Source organism: Nymphaea colorata, chromosome 1, assembly GCF_008831285.2.
Source record: "Nymphaea colorata isolate Beijing-Zhang1983 chromosome 1, ASM883128v2, whole genome shotgun sequence".
NCBI classification, from domain to species: Eukaryota; Viridiplantae; Streptophyta; class Magnoliopsida; order Nymphaeales; family Nymphaeaceae; genus Nymphaea; species Nymphaea colorata.
In genome coordinates this window covers 33,905,131-33,918,046 of record NC_045138.2, presented here as the reverse complement: position 1 = coordinate 33,918,046, position 12,916 = coordinate 33,905,131, and the positions used below count along the sequence as shown (strand labels likewise).

The window sequence follows — 12,916 nt, the reverse complement described above, 5'->3', positions numbered from 1 at the left end:
ACCACTAAAAAAAAATCGGATAAGATTAATATTTGATTAAAAGATTGGATCAAATTTAGATTTAACAAATAACATACGACCGGAATCGGATTTAGATATACATAAGCATCTCACAGGATTCGAATTAAACTTGTATTTAGTTCTAAGTAAATATCCTCTATCGAACACTCTTACATTTTAAAAGTCGGCCGGATTTGGTTTAACGTTCAGATATGAATGTCAAATGTGAATTGAAAAACAGATTTAGATTGTGAAATCAGATTTTGAATTTAAGCTCAGACTCTTTTGTACTAATATTTGATTTAGAATTCGAATCTGTGAACATCCAAAATCAAACATGCATTTGATTTTTCCATTGACATCCCAATTAACGACGTATACTTCCCAAAGCTTAGATGATGATGCCAGATCCAAACGTTACAAAGGTGGTTTCAGATCTGGAATGGCTGAAAGCGGGTGTGTTATAATACATCGGGATCGAGTTTCATTATCTATTAAGATCCAAACATGGACTCATCATCTGTCCAACCTTCTGATTGAGGCTATGCACTAACCCGGTTAGGGCCTGAGCCTATTGTCGAGACTGAGCCATTATGGATCAATCTGAGCTGCGAGTCTAAACGCCGAACTTGGGTAGGGAGTCAGGACTCGACCCAGTCTAATGGGTTGGATCTGTTCTTTGACTTTGACCTGGTGTTTTTATTAAGCCTCATTAACTAAAAGTTATTAATTTTTTTGTAATACTTTAGTAGTGAATAACAGCTATTAATCGGACAAGCCAAGCCTGACTGGAATCCCGGCCGTGAGCGGCCCCATCTATGGCTTCCAAGGAAGGGATTTTTAAGTAAAATGCTTTCAGACTTATTTTTTATTTATAATTTTAGAAAAGACAGCAGTTTTTTTTTTTGAAAAACCTCATTTTTCACAAAAACTATCAAATAAGGACTTAAAGTGAAACTTTTTTAACATGAAAAAAGGGTTACCTGCGTTTTTTTCTACATTACCTTATGGTAGTAAAATACATTCTTGTCAATATTTTAGTTAACATTTTTTTTTTCTGAAGTTTTCATAAAAAATTCAAGTCTTATTTTTAAAATTATAAGCACAAAATAGGCCTAAGAAAAATTTCCCTTGCCAAATTTGAGTTCATGCAAGGTGTAAGATGAGGACAAACTTAAGCCTAGGCTTCGTTGGCGCGTCTTGTTCCAGAGTCACTGAAAGGCCAACTAGTCGAACTCAAACAACAAGGGCTACACATAAACGTCGCCGAATCTAATCACTTTAACCTGTTTGAACTATATTTGGCAGTATAGATGCGATCTTGGCGGTATGTTAAGGATGAACCATCGGATGTCAGATTGAGATGTGTATGATATTTCAGGTTTCAATTGTGGGCAGCAATAAAGTTAACAAAGTTGATGACCTTAAGAATAAAATATCACATCATCAATGGTAGGTTGTTATCAAGTTAATCACATAGGTAACATATATATACATAGTTAAAATTGCAAAAGAATTTTATTTTCAATATTGGTTTGGTGCTTATCGGCTATTGGCCAATATGGCCCCACCAACTGCCAACATATTAACAAAAGAACATTAACAAGTCTTTTAATTTGTATTTAACTTTTTATGCCGCAAATATTTTTCGTTACCAAAGGAAGTGTTTTTTTGCTACTTAAATTTGAATGCCATCTCCCGAAGATACATCCAGCATATTTCTGGCATAATAAATGGTGGAGACCTATCCTCCCGCAGGGCGTTTCCGTACATTTCGACACCATTATTATGAGGAAGCATCCATAAGGAGAATTCAATGTCATCTTTCATCAACTGCAAGACATTAAGTACACTGTCCGAATACTCTTCAACTGATCAGGTTGAGAAGCGGAATTTCTACAACTGTATCAATTCCGAAAACAAGTCTAAAAGAATAAGCAGACAGACGAAAGAAGAAAACGGGGGAACCCCAAAGACACTATATTACAATTGAAGAAGATACAGGGCACTTGAAAACACCCGTCAAACCCTAGAAGGTATAATAACTTAAAACTTTTTTTCCTTTTCTCCTTCTTTTACAAAATGCAGTATGTTCATATAACAAACAATAGAGAACTAATGGTTCGTCTAAACTTCTGTGGGAACTGCCATGCGGTCAACAGATTCTCCTCTGAGTAGCTGCCCATTTGGAATCTGAGATTCTAGCTGGCTCATTTCTAAAGCAGTGTCCATAGACATTGTTGGTGTATGGCCCCTGCTCTGCCTTGGCCTGTGGATTCGTGAAAGAGCCTGCACTATCTCACCCATTGCTGGCCTCCTCCGTGGCAAGCGGTTCATGCATTTGTACGCAAGCATTGCCATACCATTCAATTCTTCAGTGTCATAATTCCGGTCAATCCGAGGATCAACAATTTCCTCCCAACCACCTTTTCCTTCAGCATTTAATGCAGCCTAAGCATGGGAATAGTGAATTAGAAAACACTGGAGTGAGGATCCTTTCAGGTAATAAAAATTTAGTTATCCAACTAACTGCACCACCGTGACAGAATAGTTTGCAGCAACAACAATGTCAATAATAAATTTATCAACAATGAACAATGGCAATATGTTCCTTTTGGCATGAGTATATGCCCTTGCATTAAATCAGCTGCAAGTAACAGCAAATTTTATTCTGGCGTAGTATGTTTAGCAGCAATTTCAGAATCAGTCCAACTGAACTCCACTAGTATATACTGAGTAATTGAAAGGTGATACAAATATTCTGTGCATGCAGAATCTATGGAGTTACATCTCCTAAATGAGATGGTATTGAGTGATAGGCTTGATGAGACGATAGCTGATTATGAGATCATGAAAATTTCTAGCAACAAAGAGAAATGTGACAGGTTTTACTTTATGCAAATGCAGCAGACTCTCAAAATAAAAAAGGTTGAAGCTGAAAGAAGCATTACAAGGTCTACTAACTCGAGAAGGCCCTGATTGGGGTTTTTGCCCGTGATCAATTCAAAAAGCAACACTCCAAAGCTGTAAACATCACTCTTCTTGGTGTAAGACCTTGTTGATATATAATCAGGGTCAAGATATCCGTAAGTACCCCTGATATCATTAGCCCGTTGACTAACTGCTTCCTCTCTTGAAAGCCCAAAATCAGCCACCTGGTCAAGAATGCGTTAGTGAATGATTCAGGAATGCTCGAAATTTGGGAACCACAAAGCATATTATACAAGTATCAAACTAACCCCTACAACCTGTAGGCATAGACAATGACCAACAAGAAAATTCAGGAATCATTTTCTATCCTGAATTTTCAGTCTCAGTTTGTTATACCTCATTAGGCATTATTTTGCTGATCTACACGCCCAGAAAGTAGAAAATAAATAAGAGCAAATTCTTTCAAGATGTGGAAATTCCATACCCTGGCTCTCATGGACTTATCCAGTAGTATGTTACCAGACTTTATATCTCGATGCAAAACTGGAGGAACAGCCTGTAAAGACAGTTGAGTCCAGAAATAAGCAAAAGTTAAAGCTTTAGACATTCAATAAACTGCTATAACAAGCCTTACGCCATCATGAAGGTACTCCAAGCCCCTTGCCACATCCTGTGCTATAAGTACTCTAAGCTCCCATTTCAAAGGTTCACGTTTTAAGTCTGCATGTCCAGAAAATCAGACAATCTAGAATGACCATCAGAAGAATTTGGCAAACCATGACAATCAGGACAAGCTTAAGTTCTCTTGGTGTTTTGAATTTATCACTACCATAAAGATATCATCAATGGACGAGCCATCAAAACAAAGAGATCATGCTGCTGGTTTTCTCTGAGGATAAAAAGATAGACATAAACAACCTCAGGAGAGATCAACTCTTCTCTTTCTTTGCAATACTGCGAAGTTACCAGGTTACTACAGGAAATTCCAATTACAGTGGGATAAATGAAATAGTTGTTCGCCACAGAAAAAAGTAAAATCTAAACTAAGATGGCAAGCATAAAATTTTGCATTTCTATACAAAAACATGGATGAGTCCAGAGGCACACATAACCAGAATGAATTAATTTTCCCTTCGTAAAGCACTGCTAAGAAAGTAATACTTATCATCTTCTGCATATCATGTTGGTTACTTTATAAAAAGTTACATTATTTGGTTTCAGATTTTGGCTCCATAGAGTCAACAAAATGCTAGTAAATTGGCTTTGGTATTTGAATTATAACACAACAGGTGCATTATACACACCCTATTGGAAATGATGATTCCACTTACCGTATAAATGAGAAGCAAGGCTGCCATTACACATGTAGACATATACAAGCATGTTCTGACCCTTTTCAGTACAATACCCCACCAAATTTACAAGGTTCCTGTGATGTAACCTTCCAAGAAGTAGAACCTGGAAATAGAAGAAAAGGATCGTTTTTTTTTCTCATAAGTAATTGACTAAGACCACTTTCTTTACATAATGAAGTGGAACAATCAAGAACAAAATCAGGTAAGAAACAGAAAAAAGAGAACTCAACTTGCAACCGTCATATCATTAGGCCATTTAACCTTGAAATTAAATTCTAAAAAGTTTTTGTTCAGCACTGCAACCAAGATTTTCTTTTCTGTTTTCCTAAATACCACTTTGTCATTAAGTTCCCAATAACAATTTAGAATAAAGAGATAAATGCCAGTTTACAATTGAATTCCCGATAACGAATTTAGGATAAAGAGGAAACTGTTGCTTAAATAAGATGGAAAGAATAATGGACTCAGACTAGAAAACAAATGACCCCAGGTCAACCTCCAATGAGGAGCCACTCCTCATCTCAGTAGTTCCAAGTGAAAAAGAAGGATAACTAACAATAAGACAAACCACCAAGAATATTGATCCCAGTGAGCTACCTCTGTATGGAACTCTTTTTCTCCTTGCTTAGAATTTTTAGCAAGTACTTTAACAGCAACAGTTTCACCACCAGGCATCTCTGCTTTATAAACTGGACCAAATGCTCCCTGACCTATTAATGTATTGAAGTTATGAGTGGCTTTCTGTAGATCCCTGTGAATATTTGGCAGGAAAAGTATCAATCAAAGGAATTACACATCTAAATTATATCTATATATGTATGTATGTATGTATGTATGTATCGTACATGCAACTCTGCAAACCTTTCACACCCCCTTATCATACACCATTCTGTATCAGCACAACTTTCTCCCTTACTTATAGCGATAGAGAGAGAAATGTATACTGTCTCTAGACAACGCAAGATACTGATAAGTGTATGTTGGACAGAGGTACCTGTATGAATATTTGGGTATCCCAGACATAGAAGTTAAACTCTTTCTTTTAGGACCATCGAACCAGAATGACATGACATTGGCATCAGAATGTTTTGGAGAATCCTGGCCGATGGTTGAATCAGACAATATCGTACTAGCATCCACGCCATTGATGCGAATAGGGATGGTGGTGTTTCTTCGTGAACTGCTGCTACTGATCTGTGCACGTCTTCGTCGATATCGAACACAAAGGAGAGCAAATACAGCCAAAGACAGGCCTATTACAACTCCTATAGTTATCCCGATTATCAATCCCTGTGATATTCCTCTCATTGCTATACATTAGGAAGTACCACTCAAATTCAATCTTTTACCCATATAAATTCCTGCAGAGAAAAGAACGGCAGAATCAAGAAGGCAACAGGTTAAAAACATGCAGTATATAGAAAAATTCAATATTGAGTCAAAACCATCATAAAAGGGAATTATCTAGTAGTGCAGTTCAAAGGCATAAGCAGTCATGTAAAACCTATTCCCCCCATTAGAGATTCATATAAATATTCAACTTGCTAGTTTACTCCGCAAATGGGAGATAAACCAGAACAACATAAGTTATGGTCAAGCAGGCACCACGAGTGTGGAGTCTATTCTGTTAACATGTTCTAACAGGATTCATTCTTCACCTCATTCTCAATATAGGCCAAGCGTTGTCATGTCAGAATCAACTTTACTTCACAATAGCTCAAGCACTAGAAAAGCAAAAGATGACATATAAAAAAGAAACATCACTTAGGAAGAAATGTTTGTCAAGCAGGCACCACGAGTGCTGGTCGTATTATAAATAATGCATATAAAAATGGTAGTCTTACTAAATAATAGCAAAAAACCATTTAATCGTTCCTCCTACATTCTAAGCACCGAATGACTACCATTTTCATTCTAAGCCAAATGGTCACAAATCTCCTCTTCTACAACTGGATAGCACTTTTTTGGCTTTGGAATAGAGGGTATATTGTGCATCCTGGAAAGGCAAGCGTCTATCATTTGCTAAAATGCTAGAGTGTGCAAGATCTCAATTCAAACCTTTAATAAGGACATCAGAAATGAGAGTTGATCCAATAACATTTTCAAGGTTAAGAATGTATCACCAGACAAGAACACAAACGCCTCCGCTCATTTTAGCACTGAAGGTTGAAGGTCATTCTACAGTGACCGAGCGACAGAAGATCTAAAGATATACATGTTCAACGCAGTACGGAGGTAAAACAAACAGTGTAATCTCAACTGCTGCAATCATTTGCATCTCCGTGCCAGTAAAGGGGATAACCATCGCCTCCTGAGCAGAGAGTTTCACCAAGAAAGCATTTGAGCAATGAAGCATCTAAGGCAAACAATTAAGTTGTATAGGGAAAGAAAATCTCAGTTCTATATAACTGAACGTTGAACGACCGTTTGGGAGAGTTGTTCATTTAGGTGCGGTTTCTGTTGAGATGGACTGCAAGCTTCCGAAGCTCAACTATATAGAAAACAACGAGAATACTTGCTAACCTAATATGCTCTTATATTTTCCAGTTCACGACTCATTCTCAAGCAATTTCGCCTCAAGCAGTAAACAGACTAACTAAAATTGAAGCAGAAACAGCAGGACCCAACGATCACCCGTGAAGTACGAAATAAATTGCCATACCTGGCTACAAGTAAAAGGTCTGCTTTAACATCCTATTCAAAAAGTACCAGAAAAGCAGGAGCCAAATTTAGCAAAGAAATCTCATTCCTTAAGTTGAAGCTCATTGCCGTCCATCCGAAACTCCAAACAGAACGAAGCACAGGCAAAAAAGCGACACTCAACCAAACAATTCTCAAAAACTCTCGAAACTGAAGCTAAAGCATCCCAAAAATATCGTCAAAACTAGAACTCGGCGCGACGACTTCACCAAAAAACAAGTCAAATCCACATACACAAAGAGAAAACACGGTCTCAGATCGAAGGAAGCTCCAAAACCTGCCGGAATCCGCAGAAATTCAGAGAGAAAGAGGAGGCGCGGAATCACGAGATCACGACCCGATCAGAGCCCAAAATTTCCTCCGAAACAGAGCCGCCGGTGTGCTTCCCGAGAACTACGTAGAAAGTACAACAGCTGACGAGGATCTACGGAGAATTAGGGTTTAATGGAGGGAACACTGATGAAAATTGTACACACAGCGAGCCACCACAGAGAGAGAGGTGGAACAGAGGAGTCGTCGTCTCTCACGGTGCAGAGAAAGCGAAAACCTTTAATGTCCTTCACTTTCGTTTAAAAAAACCAACGGCGTGGATCGCCGTTCGATCATTTAACGCGGCATCGCTTTACCCGCGACCCCGCGAGAACCGAAACCACAAGTACCAAATTGCCCCACCAACGTTCTCGTAATACCTCTACTGCCCTCTTGTCGTTGAACACGTAATCAATCAAACTTGGCTCATAAATCGCTTCGCCGGTCAGTGAGCACAACTTCATTTTAGAGTAACACAGAAGAAAAGCCGATTTACCTTTAAAACCCCTGCGTTTATCGTGATACTCACATCAACTGTTATATTTTTAACAATTTGCCGAAACACTCTTGATGGATGCAAAATTTAGGTTAACCACCCTAAAACTAATTGACAAAACAAAACCTCTTTTGGTGCTTAAAAACTAAGTTTCTAACGTACTTCTGTCTGTGGCTCTAAATGGGCTGCAAAAAAAAATTCTAAACACGGTAGTTTTTTTTTTTCGATGAAAATCATTTTCGATAAATGGGAACACTAATAAATAGCGAATCCAGCTTCATTGAACGGCGTTTAGATTATGATTTGATGTTGCACGGAACTATGTACAGAATCTGTTGGGGATTTGAACAATTTCTACCCATCAGAATGAAGATGATGTCGACGTAAAAGTAGACAGTGGTACTTGTTTGCGAAACCCCATATGGATTGGTATCCAAATAAATTTCAAATCCAGACTGGTATATTTGCTAATATGGGTGGTATCTATTTCGGTACTAAAATAAATATCCGAACTGTCTGCCTTGAAGTTGGGCCCTATGGGCCCTATGGGTTCATCGCCTCTATATATATATATATATATATATATATATATATATATATTCGCGTTGAATGTTTCTTGGATTCTTCACATCTGTCCTTTTAAGTGGAGGGCACATATTAAACAAACGCACGAGTTGGTGTTTATGTTTCTACTTGTTCCTCTTCACAAGAATCATCAGAATTTAGTGGCTGACCGCACATTTAATTTTTTATAGGGAAAAAAAGTATATATAAGGAGAGTGCCTTATTATCAAATATTGCATTTTACCGCACATTTTGCGTCATGTCACTTTTTTCTTTCCTCAGAAATTAAGAAAATAAGCAGAGCAGAATTTCTCCTTCAAAATAAGCACCCAACTATAATTTTAGTTGTAGATCAGGTGGTTTTGGAATTGTTTCTAAAAGAATCTTAAACAAGAAGAGAAAAGGTCAAATCGAGGCAGCTAGCAGCAAATCCACCCTCTTCTTTGCTTAACGTCCCCATCTTTTTTTTTTTTTTTTATAACCCATGTACAGGACCATATTAGATATTATCACAAACTAATTTGGATCACCGGGTATGGATTATGAAATGGGTTTATTGGAGCATAACGAACCCTAAAATGCCAGGTCTCATCGGATGTGGATTTGGTACAACTAAGAATCCAAACCAACGTGACCGCTTTGCAGTTGTTGGTCTACAACCCCGAGACCGACGGTTTGAGATGTGTAAGACTTGTAGGTTTATCGGATCACGGCTTGTAATAAACTGTCCTCTATCAGATAAGACTTGTAGGCCCAGCCGGCTACCGTGGTCGTGCCTATATATATATATATGTGTGTGTGCGCACTTTAGCCTTGGGCTTAGTGTGAATCAAGCCCACCTCTAAGGCTTGAGCGCCCGCCCATGACAGACCCGGCCTTCCTCTTGAGCTGGTGATAGAGCTCCTATCAAAATGTGGACCACCCGGTATCTCATATCTGACCCGACACGAGAATAGTCAGCATCTAATTGGTTAGAATCTGGACCAGTTACACTAACCGGGGCCGGGGGATTGATCATCCCATGAAAGTTGGGTCAGCAAGCAACAACGGTACACTTACTCGGACCCGGACAAACCCTGCCTTGAACTGGACTAACTTCAATTTTGACTGCATATATGGTGGTTGATCCGATTCATTTTCAGATCCAATGGAGGATCCAGTTGTTTAGCAGCTGAGCTTAAGCAGCAGATTGAACTACAGTTGCATTGATTCGGCGAGTCGAACTTACCCACAGTTCGAGTCCGAAAATCAGCGATCACCTCCACCGGGTTCGATACAGGGCAAGTCCACATCAAGGAGGGTCCAATAATGACGTTGATCCATATCCATATCCGGCTGTCCGTGGAGTCGACGTTATTGGAAGAGGTCCAGGATGAAAAAGAATAAAGCATCTGAATATTTTTAATGGTGTAGAGCAGAGGGGCCTCCCATCTTTAAAGTGAATATGCCCTTTTGGGCCACCTTTCCTTGGTAAGGAATGCCAAATCTGTTTCAGGAAGAGATTTGAAATCCCCATCGTCCATTTTGAGTCTCTTAAAAATGGCTTGCAATTCATGAAGATGGAAATGATTTAGAAGTTGTAATGGATTTAAATTTAACATATGAAAATAATTAAAAAAAAAAAATTAAGCAAGCTTTCACATGAAACGGATTACTTGTTCGATAATCTGCAATTTGCTGTACTTAATCAATTCAAGATTCGCACATTTAGTGGATTAATGCAAACCACTAACATGGCGTATTCCCTTTCACATTCAAACCCTACGGCCACGAAACTGAAAAGTCTACTTCAAGAAGTGTAAGAAAAGTAAGAGAGTTGTCGACCAGAAAGCCCACATGTTTCTGGGAAGCTTTTCGGGACACGATGTACTCAATACACAATATTTATATCAGCGAAGTCTTCAGGGGAAAGATTAACTAGTGCTTCAACTAACTTCAATCACTTGGAATTTCCTTCGGTAACGATGATTAGCAATAGCAAATTCTCAACACATTATTCTTTCATTTTTTAATTCTTTCAGCTTTAATGGAATAGGCGTGATCCCCCCTATCTATAGTCTAGCATGCAGGGCACCAGTTTGCAGTATTTATTTATGCATCTAGTTTGTATGGATTTTGGATTTAGATTCCATTCAGATATGACTTTTCTTTGCTTGTATGTGAATCCCAACATGTGAGTATGTAAAAAACTGGATACAGTTAATGGTATATTCGATTCAAATCCGATCGGTTGACATCCCTATCATCTGCTGGTAGACAAGCCAAAACGAGGTTGTTCAAATTCGGCTTATCCCAATTGGGCCGAGCGTGAGCTCACACCTACTTGAGGTACTAGCTCGCTAGTTCCTTGACCATGTATAAAAGTGTATCTTCATAAAGTCGGAAGAAATAGTATATAGAATACAGAGATTTAGGACGATCTAGCTAGAGGTAGATGGGTTGAGCAACTATATATGTAATTTAGAGCTGGATATTTAAACCTTTTTATGATGTTCAGATTTTAATTGTTATTATCTTTGCTTACTTCTTCCACCTTAATTGCACCCACGAAAATAAATCATTTTCAAAATGTGAACTATAATTCGTCTTGAGGAATATTACAGTAATATCGAGAAGGGTACCTGTACATAACACCAACTCCTGTTTTCAAAAGACAAATCGTGGAATTTATTATGTAATAACAAGAAGAGGAAAAAGAGAGTAGCGATATCTTACCAAGGATATACAACTTGTCGTTCATGATTTATAAGTTTTGTCTCAATCAGATAAAGCTCCAAGACGCATGCCCTACAAGTCCTGCAAGTCGTTGTCACAGTTGCTTGAATATCAAACCCGTAGTAACCACCAAGAGAAATAGATGTGGCGGATCAATAATTGAGGGAAGAAGGGTTTTCTTTATTAGCATAGTTGATGCAATATCTTTCTATTTGAAAACCTCAAGATATTGTCCCCGGTTCATGCGATTGTGGCTTCGCATACAATCCTGATCTCCAGAGGGAAGGACACATTATTGATAAACGAACGACGTTGATTGGTGGACCTAAGTATGTGTTTTATATTTATACGCATATACATATAAAATGTCAACAAAGTAGAGAAAAATAGAGTATTGAATGTTTATGAATTCAAAATATTGTTCATCATTTTAACTTTTCTCTTGTTGTGGCGACAAATCCACCAAGAAGGAAGCTCCCATTATACTTGTGACGTCCAATGCCTTGGATAAGTCTAACCAACAAACTGGCTCTTCTGTATGACGTTTAACCAACAAAGTTGAGGGGCCAATCACCTGCAGGTCTGTGTGCAACCAATAGGTGAGACATTTAATTACTATATCTTCAGAAGCATAGACAACAAAAGTGTGAAAGTTGTGGACGGTCATGTTTCTCTTGTTTCTGACGACAGAAAATCCTGGTTATTCAAGATTCGTTCAACCAATGTGTGTGCCTGTGGAACCATAAATCCAAGACTTCAACTTCATGCTCTTGGTGTTTCGTTAACTTCAACTAAATTTGAAATGCGACAAGTGGAAATATAAAAGTATATGTGTTTTATTATTCATCACCTTTCCTGTAATTATGGAAGTTCCTGATCCTGAATGTGCCAAAAATATCGATCAATCACATGGGGATTGGTGCCTTCTTTGAAGAACGTGGAAATCCAGACGCATATTGATGCCATCAAAGTAAGAAAATTTCTTGGTTTTTATGTTAAGGACAGGGAAGATTTTCCTTATTCTTTTGTTCAGGAAATGGCTGTTCAAGTTTGAGTAATCTGTCTGTTGCGTATATGGAGGGCAACCTCGTTCCCTTAGACATTCAAACTCGTACACCTGCTTTTTGAACTAATTAGAGAATATAATGGTTCTTCTTCACGCTACAAAGACGGAAGTATATATTACGACCAAAGGTGTTCATGAACGCCTAGAAATTAAGCGCAGTATAAAGCGGTCAACCGAGCCGACCCCGAGAGGTTTGGTGCGCGCCACGGCAGAGATAGGAGACGTTTGTCAAACAGAAATGAAAATAAAGAAACCTTGAGGGCTCCTCGTGCTCAAACATGGCCCTTTTCCACCATGAATATTATACTCGAACCATGCTAATGCTCATGTTAATAAGAGCAAACATCATGAAGCTTAAAGAAAAAGGAATATTGTCCCAATTGCTACATATATACAGGGCGGGGAGCCAGGGGACTCGCAGGGGCCATGGCCTCACCTCAAACATTTTTTTTTTAAAAAAAAATACATGTATATTTAAAAGACTTTCACTTAACGTGTACAAAAATTTTGAAAAAATTACTTTGCCCTTGTTAAAATTTTGAATTCGGTCTCCTTAATTAAAAATTCCTAGCTCTACAAAAAAATATATATATATGGAATGTAAGTTTGAACTCTGAGACTCATCTTCTTGGCTGATGAAATGATTCAGCAAGTTGTTTTAGAACTTGTTTGCATTTCTGCAATTTCAGCATGGATTAATTGGATGTAGGTCATCTCTACACTTGAATTTTCTACTATTGCGACTAACAATATAAACTCTAGAGTCAAAATGATGACCTA

At 38.2% G+C, this 12,916-nt stretch overlaps 1 protein-coding gene across 1 annotated transcript; it reads right to left on the bottom strand.

Moving 5' to 3' along the window:
• Positions 1-1,803: 1,803 nt before the first annotated feature.
• On the bottom strand, positions 1,804-7,560 carry LOC116267687 (calcium/calmodulin-regulated receptor-like kinase 1). Its single transcript, XM_031649553.2, has 8 exons — positions 7,264-7,560; positions 5,281-5,647; positions 4,884-5,037; positions 4,263-4,389; positions 3,566-3,651; positions 3,416-3,487; positions 2,952-3,155; positions 1,804-2,451 (listed from the first exon to the last, which is right to left on the bottom strand). Exons 2-8 carry the CDS (start codon positions 5,592-5,594, stop codon positions 2,128-2,130), a joined length of 1,281 nt encoding a protein of 426 aa, XP_031505413.1. The 5' UTR covers positions 5,595-5,647; positions 7,264-7,560; the 3' UTR covers positions 1,804-2,127.
• Between the last annotated feature and the right edge of the window lie 5,356 nt (positions 7,561-12,916).

Coding starts and splice junctions, on each gene's coding strand:
- LOC116267687 (XM_031649553.2), bottom strand. CDS start 5,594: ATGAGAGGAATATCACAGGGATTGATAATCGGGATAACTATAGGAGTT. Junction 5,038..5,280: donor ATACCCAAATATTCATACAG/GTACCTCTGTCC, acceptor AAATATTCACAG/GGATCTACAGAAAGCCACTC. Junction 2,452..2,951: donor TTCTCGAGTTAGTAGACCTT/GTAATGCTTCTT, acceptor TCCCATGCTTAG/GCTGCATTAAATGCTGAAGG.